Source organism: Pelmatolapia mariae, linkage group LG23 (assembly GCF_036321145.2).
Source record: "Pelmatolapia mariae isolate MD_Pm_ZW linkage group LG23, Pm_UMD_F_2, whole genome shotgun sequence".
Taxonomy (NCBI): Eukaryota; Metazoa; Chordata; class Actinopteri; order Cichliformes; family Cichlidae; genus Pelmatolapia; species Pelmatolapia mariae.
The window spans coordinates 47,072,442-47,088,165 of NC_086246.1; the positions used below are offsets into that span (position 1 = coordinate 47,072,442).

Genomic DNA, 15,724 nt, shown 5'->3' on the forward strand with positions numbered 1-15,724 from the left:
CTTGTCTTGTGTGTGTTGTGCTTAGTTTTGTGTCTTGGTAGTCTGATTCCGTTCAGCTGTGTTTCCTGCTGTTTCCAGTCTCCTTAATTACCTGGTGTGTGTGTATATGTTGTCAGAGTCTCTTTTTGTTCTTTGTCATCTTGTCCGCTGTGGTTTTGTCCTTCCTCGGGAGTACGTTCTCCTTATCGAGTTGGAGGTTTGGTTTTCCTTGTTTTGTTACCCTTGTTATTTTGCACTATTGGTTTAATAAAGCCATGTTTCAGTTTACCCCTATGTTTGGGTTCTACCTCTGTCAGCCGCACAACCAGACTTGACAGATACAATTTCTTTACAAAATGTTGCCAATTTAGACTGTAAAATACTATCTTTAGCATGACTTCGCCATCTCATAAGCATTTGATATTAACCTAAAGTATACAGGCACATAGTCTTGTCTTTGAAGCATAAACTAACAAATAAGTAATGATACTCCTCTCCAAGCTACAAAGTATGTATAAACAATTAATATATTTAACTTTACAAAATCTGGAGTTTCAGTTCCAACTGAAAAATTATTTTTTCACTCTTAAATTTCCTATAGTTTGTACACAGGCTATTGTTAAACGTGTCAGAGTTCCAACTTTGCCTCAGGATATCAGATATCCTCATCTCAGCTGCTGCTTTTATGTATCTGTCATTCACCACTCCGGTATGTCCCGGTAAATATGGAAATCCTGTATACGTGTGTCCATCATTACTTATAAGCAGCTTTATCATATTTATTATGATTGTAGTTGCTTATTATTATACTGATAAGGAACTTACCAACTAAACTTGTTTCATACTCTTCACTAAATACTAATTTAAAGGCGGTTTTGAGTTTGCCGTTTGCGTGCAGTGTTTTCTCACGACGCAGTGCGCGAAGGAAGCAGAGGAGATTCTCACAGCTGGTGAGAATTCAAGTTGTTTATCCTCACTGATATCTTCAAATTAAGGCTGTGATAACAGAGCACTACATAAACACAAACTGTTACATTTTGCTCCCTATCAGAGAGGTGCCACTCTCCCCATTACAAGTTAGAGTACAATAAAAGATGATTTTCAAGATGTTATTTCAACCCAGAGCAAAGGAAGATTTAAAGTAAGATCTCATCTTAGTTGAGTATATTTCTCCTAGGCAAAAGTGAGCTCAATAGAATATCAGAATTAGATTTTCACCACTTTCTCGAGCTTCTTAATTTCAACTCCTGAGAAACGGCTTTCCTCTCATCTCAGGCTTATCCCAGTGTAAGATCCTGAAATGCTTTTTTCCCTCCCTCATTGCACTGATCTGTCTGATCTGTATTTGTCTGAAATAATCAACTTTTAAGATAACAGTACAATCCAAAAGCATACTTGATAGACTAAATGAGCTTCCATAGTAACAGAAATTTGTCACAGTGATCAAATTCAAGTCGTGTAGTATGTTTTATCTGTTCACACTTCTAAGAACTATATATAAAAAACGTTTTTTTATTGATGTATCAGAAATCTAATTATGCTTGTGTGTCATATTTTGTTTATTACCAATTTAAAGTCCACATCTGCTGGAATAGTTTTAATAATATTTATTTTAAATTTAAATCAAAGATGTAAAAATTCCGTTTTCATTTATCATTCTCACATTTTTTTCAGCAGTATTGACACCAAACAGTTCATCAAACATACATACATTGTGGAAGCCACTGCTGAAAAGAAAAGAACAAGGGACAATGTTTCCCTGCCAGGCAAGCAGGGGTGCGAATACTTGTTTCCCCCTTGTTTGGTGCATGTACATTTGCCGGCTGGGCAAGAGGGTTGTTTCCCTGTTCCTTAAGGTGGGGAACTAGTCCTATTATTTGCAGGTATGGTCACATGGGCAATGACAGTGAGACCTTGTGGGATGTGATCTTAGGAATGGCCTGTCAGATCTCAATCTGAGTGGTGTTACATTGCGGGATTTCTGTGATAATCATAGTTTGTCTAAAACAAACACATTCACTTGGCACTAAGGCAAGCTCTGTGGCAGGTCAATGATCAGTTTTGTAGTGATATAACTGGAGCTGTAGCAGCACATCTTAGACGCTGCAATGTACAGAGTAGTGAAACTGTCAACTGATCACCACCTGGTGGTGAGTTGGGTCAGGGAGTAGGGGAAGATCCTGGACAGGCCTGGTGTTCCAGTACATAAAGTGAGGGTACATGAGGTCCCGGTCCTTGTGTTCTTCAACTCCGACCTCCAGAAGAACATCAACAGCATTCTGCAAGAGGCTGGGGGGACTGAATACAAATGAACCGTGCACCTCCACTGCTGAGCAGCCTTTATGGAGCTGTGACCGTAAGGTGGTTGGTGCAGGTGGTGGACTCTTGAAGTGAAGGGAGTCAAGATTAAGAAGGAATCCTATCAGACTTGGTTAATCTGTGGGATAGTAGATGCAGCTGATGGGAATCAACAGAATGCTGCATTGACTATACCTGAATCAAAAACTTAGGTATGGAAGGTATTCAGAGAGGTCATGGAACAAGACATCAGATGCCTTAGGAGAAGAAAGCAGTGAGAATCAGAATCAGAGAGACTTTATTTATCCCCAAGGGGCAATTAAGAGAATGTAGTGCTGTTGACTTGAAATGAGGACAGGCCAGGCAGTGGAAGGAATACTTTGAGGATCGCCTCAATCCCACTGACATGCCTTACATAGAGGAAGCAGAGTCTGGTGATGAGGGGATGACTTGAGGTTACTGAGGTAGCTAAACAACTCCTCAGTGGCAGAGCTTCTCGTCGTGGAACTCTGTTAATTATGCTAACAGTCCGTCCAAGAAATCTGTGCTAGAGACTTAGTAAGGAAAATGCTAGAATATTATTTGTGTTACTTAGCACTAATTAGCAGGTATCTGTCTCTGTGCAGCACACTCATAGAGAACATGGATGCACCTTGTTAATGTGCAACTTCCCAGAATAAGTTACTAATTTAGCTGCCACCTTATTGTATAAATATCATCATTTCTGGCTACAAAAAAAAACCAAGATGACAATGTTTTTATTTGTAAAATTTAGGTTTCGGAACAGCACATATGATGGCTGTCACTCTACTTTAATCAACAATGAGTTATGGGGATTTAACACAGGATGTAGCACTTTAACACAGTTCAGTCCCAGATTACCCCAGTGCAGAAGGTGGAGATGAAGCATAGCTGGAGTTTCCAAAACTTTCAGTGGGTATCTGTGTTTTCTATGCATCCTTTGCTCTTCACCTCAAAAGTTTTAAAAGATTCATAAAGCTATTAGCACACAACAAATCTAAGGTGCATTTAAACAGGGCGCCAATTTACAATAAGCTATGTAATTGTCAAAACCAGAGTTATTATAGGTTTTTTTAGGTTTTGTTTTTATTTGCTTTTAAATTTCATTTTCAGTTTAGTTTAATTTTAGTTTCAAGAGTGGGTATGCTCACTTCAGTTTCCCAAATATAATTCTGTTCATGTGGATGAAGCGTTTTCAGTGGGAGAAACGTCTCATCACTCATTCAAGTGACTTCTTCAGTTTTTTGGGGATTTCCTTACCTGCATGATTGAGTTTTTGTTTGTGAATTTGATAACTGGAGAACGAGGCTACATAGGAGTTTGAAATTGATACCATGGGTGTTTCTCCCCTAAATCTGTGATGCATTTGAATCTGTTCCCTTCATCACACGGGGTCACCATAGCGGGCAGCTCCACATGTTTGATTTGGTGAATTTTTACACTGACACATTCCCAAAAGAATTTTTGTCTCCTCCAAGGATGTTTTACTTGTTAGGCAAATATGTAATCACTACACTATGGAGCCACCAACGATATAATTTATTTACTTTAGGCACAAGATATAAACCTTTCCTGCATTTTACCATCCTGCCTGCTGACCAGCTGAATGGATCCTTTCTGTTGGCTGCACAGGCAGTCACTGCAGTACACAGCGGTAAACATTGACATTTGTTGACCCTTTGAACGTTGACCACTGTGTCTGCAAGAGCTCCCGAGTTGTGCGCATCACAGCGCTTGCACTTTGCACTGTGCAGCAGCAGACCATTGTACCCCCACACAAGGGTTTCAGCATGAAGTGCATCCCGTGTTCGATGTAAAAGCACCTTGACTCGTCCAAACCACATTCATGCAAGGCTTTCATTAATTACACGTGTTACCACAGTGAAACAGAAACAGAGTGAAGCATCATGCTCAGCTCTGCATAATATGTACTTGATGCCAAGGTTAGACATATCTGAGATCTATATACTGGAGATCTTTTTCTCATACTTACAGCGGCTTGCAAAAGTATTCAGCCCTCTTAAACTTTTCCACATTTTGTCACATTACAGCCACAAACATGAATCACTTTTATTGGAATTCCACATGAAAGATCAATACAAAGTGGTGTACATGTGAGAAGTGGAACGAAAATCATACATGATTCCAAACATTTTTTTACAAATAAATAACTGAAAAGTGGGGTGTGCGTAATTATTCAGCCCCCTTTGGTCTGAGTGCAGTCAGTTGCCCATAGACATTGCCTGATGAGTGCTAATGACTAAATAGAGTGCACCTGTGTGTAATCTAATGTCAGTACAAATACAGCTGCTCTGTGACGGCCTCAGAGGTTGTCTAAGAGAATATTGGGAGCAACAACACCATGAAGTCCAAAGAACACACCAGACAGGTCAGTGATAAAGTTATTGAGAAATTTAAAGCAGGCTTAGGCTACAAAAAGATTTCCCAAGCCTTGAACATCCCACGGAGCACTGTTCAAGTGATCATTCAGAAATGGAAGGAGTACGGCACAACTGTAAACCTACCAAGACAAGGCCGTCCACCTAAACTCACAGGCCGAAAAGGAGAGCGCTGATCAGAAATGCAGCCAAGAGGCCCATGGTGACTCTGGACGAGCTGCAGAGATCTACAGCTCAGGTGGGGGAATCTGTCCATAGGACAACTATTAGTCGTGCACTGCACAAAGTTGGCCTTTATGGAAGAGTGGCAAGAAGAAAGCCATTGTTAACAGAAAACCATAAGAAGTCCCGTTTGCAGTTTGCCACAAGCCATGTGGGGGACACAGCAAACATGTGGAAGAAGGTGCTCTGGTCAGATGAGACCAAAATGGAACTTTTTGGCCAAAATGCAAAACGCTATGTGTGGCGGAAAACTAACACTGCACATCACTCTGAACACACCATCCCCACTGTCAAATATGGTGGTGGCAGCATCATGCTCTGGGGGTGCTTCTCTTCAGCAGGGACAGGGAAGCTGGTCAGAGTTGATGGGAAGATGGATGGAGCCAAATACAGGGCAATCTTGGAAGAAAACCTCTTGGAGTCTGCAAAAGACTTGAGACTGGGGCGGAGGTTCACCTTCCAGCAGGACAACGACCCTAAACATAAAGCCAGGGCAGCAATGGAATGGTTTAAAACAAAACATATCCATGTGTTAGAATGGCCCAGTCAAAGTCCAGATCTAAATCCAATCCAGAATCTGTGGCAAGATCTGAAAACTGCTGTTCACAAACGCTGTCCATCTAATCTGACTGAGCTGGAGCTGTTTTGCAAAGAAGAATGGGCAAGGATTTCAGTCTGTAGATGGGCAAAGCTGGTAGAGACATACCATACCATACCATACCATATTTATATCCTGTTCATAGTCTGTACATAGCTTGTACACCACTACAGCCTGTACATACTTATAGTTATAGCATATTCATAGCATACCTTCATACCATGTACACTATAACATACCATAATAGACCCATTTCTGTAATATATTTATATATCTATACTATTGCTAATATATATTTGTAATATATCTATATCATGGCTAAAGCACTTCTGGATGGATGCAAACTGCATTTTGTTGCCTTGTACTTGTGACATGTGCAATGACAATAAAGTTGAATTCTATTCTATTCTATTCTAAAAGACTGGCAGCTGTAATTGCAGCAAAAGGTGGTTCTACAAAGTATTGACTCAGGGGGCTGAATAATTACGCACACCCCACTTTGCAGTTATTTATTTGTAAAAAATGTTTGGAATCATGTATGATTTTCGTTCCACTTCTCACATGTACACCACTTTGTATTGGTCTTTCACGTGGAATTCCAATAAAATTGATTCATGTTTGTGGCTGTAATGTGACAAAATGTGGGAAAGTTCAAAGGGGCCGAATACTTTTGCAAGCCACTGTATCTGTTTACCAGGCTTTACAGTTGTGTTTCTTTTGTTATTTCTAAACCAGACAAGAACATTTGTCTTAAATTAGTTTATGAAAGACAGAATTCAGAATCTAATAAGCTTCAGATGTGAAAAGGATTATTGGGTGGGGTGGGGTGGGGTGGGGGGCTAGGGCGAGTACTGTAGGCAGCAATTTTTCTTTCTTCTAGAAAGGAAAAAATATTTGGATGATGTAGCTGTTGTTGCTGATGATGCTTGCTTGTCCTTTTACATCCAGCTGGTTATCAGAAGGTGAAAAAAGTAAAAACACCTGTGTAGGTTGACCGTGGTAGTGTGTGCTTTTATATATTTAAAACTAAATCAATACGGTGTTGTACATTTATTGGGTGTGCAATATATTGGTAATTGAGACTGGCAACAGTTACAATAAATCTTATTACACCAGTCAGAAACATGACACACATACCGCAAATTCTCAATTATTGATCTCATGTTTTAAACCACAGTCTTTAGTGGATCGCTGCATTTGTGCCCTGTTTTATTACTGCTGCACATCTATTTCTTGTGTTTACAGTATTGAAGGTATGCTCATCGTATCTTTGAACGTACTGCAATCTCTGGGGCACCTTTGTTGAAAAAATTGTTTACATTTTCATTTAGCTTCTCCAGGCTACAGGAATGATATTGTGAGGTTTTAAACACTGGAGATGCTCCAGAAACTGACCTGCCTTATGCTGAAGGGCCCAGCTTTAAGGACGGGAGAGCCACTGAACAGAAGCTCAGATTAACAATAATCCCCTGTTCAACTTGTTGAGAACTTGCTCAAATCTCTCGTCTATCACTCCCATTCCTGTTTTATTTTGCCGGGTGTGCCAGACTGCTCCACTTAGTGTAGACACGCAAGATACCTCTGCCTCAGCCTTCTAAATAACTGTCGGTCCATTCGCTTTAAAATGTGGAAGAATTCAGCTTTTGTAAATGTATTAGGAATGTGTTCAGCTTTGACAGTTCAGCTTATGGATTCTTCACAGAAAAGTGAAACGAGCTGGTCTCTCAAATCAATAACTGGCAGATGTAACTCTGCACTGAAAAGAGTTTCAAATGCTGCTCCAATAACTGCAACAAAATGAGAGGCGACGTAATATGTTTTTCAGAGTTATTGTCGTTGCTTTGTTTGTTTGGAAATGTTCTTGTATACATCAACAGACTCAGGGACGGGTCACACAGGAGAGTGAACAAACATCACGGGGAAGCTGGCATTTGAAAGAGGCCTAATCATAACTAAACTAAATGCCTGAAACTATGAAATGAAATATCAGACGTGTGTGTGTGGGGGGGAAAGCCTCTATATAGTTCTGCATCAGTTACTTTTCAATTACAGCAGCCCAAGCAGAACGAAATTGTTAGTGTCATTTATCGACTGTGGTGCCCTCCATTAGAGTACCAACTGAGAGAAATCCATCCTGTTGTATAACCACCTGGCTGTCTTACAATAACAAAGAGTTCATTTCTGTCAGCTGGCCTTAAGTGTTTTGGGTGTTATACAAGGAACAGATGAGAAGTATACACCAGGAAACGCAGGAAAGCACACAGAGACCAATAAAGTCTAACCAAGCAGGTAATCATCTTGATGGCTTTTCTGAAACAGTTAGAAGACAGAGTGAAATGCCAGGGGTGCCTAAATGAATGAGATGACAAATCATAAAAAGTTACAAATATTTTAAATATAAATATTTATTTGAGCAATTTTAAAATTAACAAAAAAAAATTAGTTGCTTTTGAATACCTTCGCACCCGAGCACTTTCTAACAGCACAGTTAAAATCATGTCTATTACTTATGCCTTGATGATCTACCCTGGTGATGTGGACCAGGCAAGAGTAGCCGAGCGCAGACAACATCCCCAACCCCCCCTATGTGTATATTTTTTTAATACTTTGTGAGGAAAAACTGTCAACCATATCCAAAGTGCAGGACCAAAGAGAAGTAAATAATGTATGCTTTTATTAGATTCTTTGAAGACGATATGTGCTACGCGTTACCCGTTTCAAATGTGGAAGATTTCAGACCTCTGCACAAAACAGATTTTGATAATCAGAAGGTGTATCTGGTTCACAGAACTGAAGAGAATGGCAGCGCAGGCCAGCCGTGCGAAGCACAGATCCTTGCCCTTGCAGGTAAGTTGTCCTCCTAACGCAGGAGATTTTGTCTTTTTTAACGCTTCTTTTCTCCGTCTGACCAAGTAACGCTGATGTGCGCGAAACTCAGGAATGTGTCAAACCAAGTGTTTTCTTTTTCTTTTTTTTTGACCCGATCTGTCAGGACGTGATCAGCTGGAATCTGACACCGATAGCAACAACAACGTCCTCGGCTGTGGCTAGCTAGATATGCTAGTTAGATATGCTAAGATAAGTTTGGTATGTAGTCATACCTTGTTGTCGGTGTTTTATATGTTCTTTACACTTACGGCGCCGTGTCTCTTAAGTTACCCCTCTTGTTTGGGTTGGGTAGTATTGGTTGTGTCGCTAAATACGTGGCATGTAACGTTAGCGACTCACAACGGTTGTTTACAACATGAAGCTAACGCTTGCTAGCTTGCTTGGTTTGTATTCGTTCCGTGTTAGCATGCTACTGCCGACGTACAGACGCAAGGCTGTCACCGTGTTATAAACATATTTGACAGCCGGTGACTGATCTGTCATTATTTTTGAGGCTCTCAAATGTAGTTGAGATGCCAATCCGGCGGCTTTGGTGGGCTGCAGTCTGCATGTTAGCTTTCTTATCGGCAGATTCGTGCCACAGAGGGGTTGCGGTGCTGCAGTCGTTGCAGACTACATACAGCAACCTGTCAGTAACATGTCAGCATCGCAGCCGTTTCATGTAGGTTTATCGTGCAAATGTGATTAAGTGTGCAGGTGAAATGCTTTTGCTCGTGTTTATTTGGAGTTGTAGAAATGTTTGCTCACGGTCGTTTTCTATGCACGATCTTTAGCTACATCACTAATCCCCGAGTCTGATCTGTCTGAGCTGGGAGATCGGTACAATGTCGCCAGCCCAGGACCATTTGTACCGCAGTCCTCTGACATGCTTACATTCCTACCTCATTTAATGCTAAAGTCGCCTTGATGAGGCAGAATGGAGAGGCTAACCAATACAGATGAGAGCACTTCCGTAGATACTTTGAAAAGCATACTTTGAAAATTCATGCAACTTTTTAGGGACTTTTACGAGTTTATTCTTACTTCTATTTCCGGGGCTCACAGATACAGTAGAAGAATTTGAAGACAGTATAACACAAAAGAAGATGAAAATTCCCAAGATGTCCACGAAGAATTCAGGAAACTCCATCGAGAACAATTTTGGAGAGGAAAGAATGCCACTCAGGCATAAAAAGGTAGGAAGATCAGAGGTACACTGTGGTTGTTGGGCATTGCAGCAAACATATGTGTCTGCTGCAATGCACACATATTGCATCATTTATACAGTCAATCATGTATAAATGATCTAAATCAAAAGGTGTTTAGACTTGTTTATGTTAGTAGTATCATGATAGTCTATCACACTGGGTCCATGACATGCATTTGAGGATACTTTACATTAAAAGTAATTGCATTAAATGTCATCTTTCAAATAGAAAAATTACTCAAGCTTTGCCTTTTACTGTGTCAGAGAAAACCCAAAAAAGTTAAGTAGTGAAAAAAGGCCACATCAACACTCCAAGTATGGGAGCATGTATAACTTCACTTGTAAATTTTTTGCAGCGATGCTCTGATATCTAAATATATCTATCAATGATACGTCACATTTTCATAAACTTGGCTGACACCCCAAATCCCCCACACTATTTTTACCATATGCTGGATTAACACAAATTCAGCACTCTGGACAGCTGCCCTTTCACAGACAAATCCTCTGAGCGGCTCATCAAAGAACTCTGTGACTCCTGTCCTCCCATTTCCTATTGAGATTCGCATGTCAAAACAAACAGTTTGAAGTCTGCCTGTCGTGTCATTTCAGACAGATTTGTGGTTTTACATAATATTTTTCTTCTGTTTTGAGTGGCGTCAGTCACATATTTAGTCAGAGTCACAGCAAAGAATTTTACACAATACTGTCTTGATGCACGCTCAATCGTCTGGGTAAGAAAATCCCAGAAAATAAATTATGGTTTTCTGGATGCAGCGTTTTCAAAGTTGAGACTGAAGAAGTCGATTGGATGATTGATGAAGTGTGTCTCCTAATGGAAACACTATGTCCAGATGAACAGAATCGACTTTGTGGGAATACTTGTACATATAAATAAATATTTTAACAGGCCTAACACCAGAGTTCTCAAAGTCCATGACATATTTTTTTAAATATAGGTCAGATTTCATTTAGCCAACCTATTTCGTCTCTAAATTGAGTTATTACTCTCCTCAGGCCCTGTCACAGGACCATGGACGCCCCCTTTCTAACTCATCCAAAAGCCTAGCAGCGGTAGTGGCTCGCCTAGAAAGAAATGCAGCCAGCTCCTGTATGGAGGGTGAGGAGGACCTGGATGAGGACCGGCTGGCTGAGGTGGGAGAGGATGCAGATGACGAAGATGATGATATGGAGGCAGAGCATCAGCGACATCATCACCAGCAGCAACAGCAGCATTTGGCGGTGGACACGGATTGTGTGCCTGAGGTAGCTGCCGCCGTTGTTCCCAGAGTTCTGTACGAGGAGCTGGTTCACAGCTACAGGCAGCAGGAGGAGGAGATGAGGAGGCTGCAGCAGGAGTTGGAGAGAACCCGCAGACAGTTGGTGCAGCAAGCCAAGAAGCTCAAGGAATATGGCAGCTTGCTGACAGAAGTCAAAGAACTGAGGGACTTCAACAGGAGACTGCAAGATGTACTTCTCATGAGACTGGGCAGCGGTGAGAGACCAGTAGCACCCACACACAAGCCAACAAACCAGTTACCAGTACCACAGTGTTGATTAATGAACTTTAACCTCGTCAGTTGTTAAAGAAAATGTTTATATTTAAAATGAATACATATATAGTAAGGAAACTGACAAGTGAAGTGTTTCTTATACAGAAACATCTGAACAGCAATAAGGCCACAATTTCAGTGGAAGGAGTTTAGCAGCAAGCGTGAGGATAGATATTAAGTTTAGTGTTCACTTTATGTCCACACAGCACAATAATTTTACCATCTCTCTCCTGACAAGGTCTGGATGACAAATGCCGACAATAATTTTTTCGCAATTATGTGCAAAAAAAAAAAGTGTAAAGATGAATGTCTGTGAAGGTTCTCAAGTTCTCTCATCCGAGAACCTTCTTCAGTTCAGAACTAAAGAAGCTTCTCGGATGGTGATGATGATGATGGCTGAATGTCAGTCAGTTAATCTGCTTAAGAACTGATTCTTTTATAAAACGAGAGTCCTACCTCTTGACCTTCATGGTCAAGAGGTAGGACTCTTTATAGGTGTCTTTAAGTTTGATTTTTGTTACTGTATGTGGGTGCCATAAATGTGCACATTCTATTATTGTCGCTGTTGCTGCTAGATCGCCATTGCAACTAACTGATCACATTGTTTATTGCCACATGACACAAAACCTAACGCATTGTTACGATTACAAAAGATGGTTGAGCCATATACCATAGCACTGATTTACAATAAGGTAAATCAAGATAAGCCCTTACAATATTAGAGAAAGAACCAGACGATCCTCTTTGAGCAAGAAATTGGTGAGGGCGGGAAGGAAGAACACCCTTTTAACTGGAAGAGAGCTCTGGTTCAGGGAGGGGCAGCTGTCTATTGCGAACAGTTGGATGTGAGGAAAGAGGAAAAGAGAGCACGAGTGGGAAAACTACATTTTGATTTCACACAAGGCTTGAACCCCAGTCTGTTGGGTGAGGCTCGTGTGTTTGACCTATTCATCCAACAGTACCTTGTCCCTCTTTTGCTTCTCCCACCACCCACTAAGTATTTATTATGTCTTTCTCTCACAGTACAAAATCTCTAAAGTCCTAACAAAGTGATGGTCCTGGACTAATGTTATTTTGATTTAGGAATATTAGACACACAATTATATCAGATAAGCCTAAAGAAAAGCACTAAGCTTAAATTTAAATCAGATACAGTTTGTATAACCCAGTGTCCCATACAGATTGATCATAATTACCATAACAGGACTGGTTTCTGCCAGAATCAGGATAAGATAAAAACTGAAGAAACCTTTGGGGGATGATGTATACATGTGGAGAGAGATTATAATCCAAAGGGATTTTAACAGGTCCATTGCTGAAGTGGTAAATCCAGTACTGGAAGTTGAATAAAATGCACTGTGGTTGTGTGATTAAAAGTGGTGTCATTGCAGTGCACAGTGCTGTACATACTCGAGCTCTGCCAGATGCTGGTCTTAACCTCAGACCCCCTGCAGATCTGAACAGAGGCGCCCAGCTACTGGCTAGACCATCTAATGGACAGGCTAAAGATTAAAGCACCCTGGGGTGCTGTCAGGCAGTGGATGGAGTGCGTTGACCGATATTAAAACTCATCAGCTACATTGGAGCTTAGCGTGGCCAGCCACCAAGCCAGCTTAGTTACTGGGCTAAAATAACTGCCTGTCACAAGGCACAGGCAAGCCTGTGCCCAAGGCGCATAGCAAGCAAACAAGCAGGTGGGCACTGTTCCAGCGGTGAAGGCAAAAAAACCCTCACACTGTACTACTGTAAGAATTCAGGTGCTAGTAGCTGTTTACACCTAGCATTTTTCCCTCGTTCCCACTGTATTTTAGCATGTTTTAGTTTCACCAAGTTGCGTTAAGTGAAAACAGAGGTTTATCGTTGCTTTTATCTCCATAATTGTTAACGTCTCCTTTATCTCCTAGAGCCTATGCATGACAATGGCACCCAGACAATCAAGGCTGAAGTGGTTGAACCTATTGTTGAGGCCCAGGAGACATGCAGAGAAGAAGCCAACACCAGTTCCAGCTACTCACCCTCACCTAGAACAGTATACACCTGCAATGACGGCAAGGTACGTTTCTCTGAACTAAGAATTGCTGCGTATTTAATTGCATTTCCAGTTTTCCATTTTCGCTCCAACTAGTACACGAAGAAAACCTTTATTATTAGTTTGTGTAATTTCTTGTCTGTGCTGTTTCATGGCTGTAATAATCTGTCTTTTCATGCTGACATTAATTCTTTAAAGCAAAGTGAAAACAAGAGGATCTTGTGCACGAAAATTCAAATTGATTTTATAAAAGTGATTGCAAGGCTGTTAGCATAGTCCAGTTAATTTCATATTTTCTAATGTAGGAAAAAGAATTGTTCTTAAAGTTCACTCAGTAGTCAACAGGCCTGTTTTTTCAATTATGTTTGCATATATTTAAGTGAACTTCTAATTTATAGTGTAGAGTTGAAAGGGCACTAAAACTCTGACTACGATGGTATCTTAATAACCAATTTTGAGAGCTTTGAATCATTTGGTCCCCTTTCATTTTTCCTTGTTGGGTGGCTGTGAACAGTATCCTGATTTTACAGGAAGTGCTGCGTTTCCTCTTAACACCCGTGAACCTGGGAACATGCTGTCATAGTTGATCAGTCTTTTCCCCTAGCTGCCCTACCCTTGCAGGTAAACAAGGTTGAGAAGATTATTATTGTTCCTGCAAGCGCAGCCAGCATCATCGGTGTTTATTAGCCTGTTAGGGTTTTTTACTGCCCCCACTGCTGTAACTCAACCAGCGTCCTGTCGCTGATGACAGGGGGGGAATTGGTAGTACAAGCTCTGGGGCCTGCAGCCACTTCAAGCGTGAAGAACACTTGCAAATTAGAACTGTCCTACATGAGGGACCCCATATTAATTATTTGCACGAGAGGAATTTAAAGTGACTGACAGGTTAACCCTACTGAGAGTGCGCTGGAAAGGGTGGGGAGGGGTGGTGGAAAAAGAAGAAAAAGAAGAGGCTTTTTCTATCTCGAGGGCAGTAAAAAGCTTGTCTGCTGGCCGGGGGCCTAAAGCACATTAGCTGCACAGGGAAAAGCCTTTTGGATGCTAGCCTAAAGACTTTACAGTGATAAGAGAGTAGAGAAGGGAACGAGAGTCACATATGCACACCCTCCGGTGCAGTAGCTCACCTAGAAGACCAGGGCAGTCTGCCATGGCTGGCAATCAGCTTGAAGTGTTTGGTCCGGGCTTACGCAATGTACAGTGACTGTGTAAAGAGCCACAGCCTAAGTTTGTAATGAAGGTAATCCATGCTACAAGAAGATAGTGGCCAGAGCTTGTTTACGTATCCTAGAGGGTGAAAGTGACCCTTCTTGGAAAGTTTGATTTAGTCTAAGCGGGAGGTGAAAGCTGAATGTGTCCTGCCATAATTAGCATGTACTCTGTTTGTCTTCACACTACCAGAATTTTACTAGTCTGTACAAAATCGCTGAGATTACACCACAAGACACAAGAAAAAGTAAAGCACCATCAAGCTGCAAACACACACACACACACACCTTCTTCATTATATTTTGAAAATGTTTTGGGAAAATGATTAAAGAAAAGCTTACGTTTCAAAAGTAAGCAGTCATTTAAAATCAAGGTTGAGGAAAGCTGTTCCAAAGTTTTTGGACTACAACCTCAAAAGAGCAGTTCCCTCTGGATTTAAAATAAGAGCACAGAACAGTTAGGAGACCCTGATCAGATGATCGCAGAGGCCTACTGCTGTCACTAGCTCAGATATATATGCAGAAGCTTTGCCATGTCGGGCTTTATATCATATTAAATTTAAAAAAGGGGGTGATGTGTAAGGGCCTGTTAATTTTTGTAAGCAGCCTAGCTACTGCATTTGGGATCAGTTGAAAACAGGCTGAGGAGGATGTATGTTTGTACTAAAAGTTCCAAATCATTGGATGGCAGTAAAGGTTTGATTTTTGTAATGTTTCTTGGATGGAAGAAACACGAGTAGATGAGCTCTAAGATGTGAGGTTTCAAACGCTGGTTAAAAATAATAGCAGGTCCTTAGCAGAGGGTTTGATATTGCCGGCGAGCGGCCCGATGTAATGACTGACCTCCTCAGAGAAGTTTTCAGGGCTGAATACAAGAGCCTGATGTCATGATGTTGCCTAGCAACCACCTACCAATGGTCTAAAATAACCCATTTGTAGCATTTATTCACCTATATCACATTATAAAAGCATTGTGTGATTTTTGACTTCATGACAATGACTTATCATCATATTATATCCACTGTCCACTGTTATTATGCATGATATATTATTACATCATGTTGCTTAGCGATCAACCTACCAGTGGGCTAAAAGGACCCATTTATAGCATTTATGCACCTGAAATACATTAGGGACACCTTTCATTCCACAACAATAATATGTAACTTTTATAATTTTATAATAGTTTTACAAATTTCACAGCTTTGGGAAATTTGGGTGAGTTCAATTATACATCCAAGTTTGTTATTTTTACAGAAAAAATATTTTTCTGCCCCAAATCATGAAAGACAGATGTTTCTTTTTTTAAGTTGTCTTCATGCTTTCTCGTTTGTCTTGTTTTTTC

The 15,724-nt window shown here is 40.8% G+C and overlaps 1 protein-coding gene across 6 annotated transcripts in view; it reads left to right on the plus strand.

Annotated features, from left to right (window-relative positions):
• LOC134620049 (cytosolic carboxypeptidase 6) overlaps positions 1-15,724 on the plus strand; it is a 359,217-nt gene that overhangs the window by 268,349 nt on the left and 75,144 nt on the right. For 2 of the 6 annotated variants that reach the window (XM_065469729.1, XM_063465994.1), the window contains exons 1-4: positions 8,139-8,364; positions 9,451-9,581; positions 10,610-11,087; positions 13,050-13,198. The exons of 1 other annotated variant lie outside the window; for it this stretch is intronic. In XM_065469729.1, coding sequence (XP_065325801.1) covers positions 8,181-8,364; positions 9,451-9,581; positions 10,610-11,087; positions 13,050-13,198 — 942 coding nt within the window. In that variant the 5' untranslated portion in view covers positions 8,139-8,180. Of the gene's footprint in view, positions 1-8,138; positions 8,365-8,504; positions 8,605-8,853; positions 9,068-9,450; positions 9,582-10,609; positions 11,088-13,049; positions 13,199-15,724 lie in introns of those variants that run through there. 3 more of the 6 variants (XM_065469730.1, XM_065469731.1, XM_065469732.1) reach the window with 3 other exon arrangements.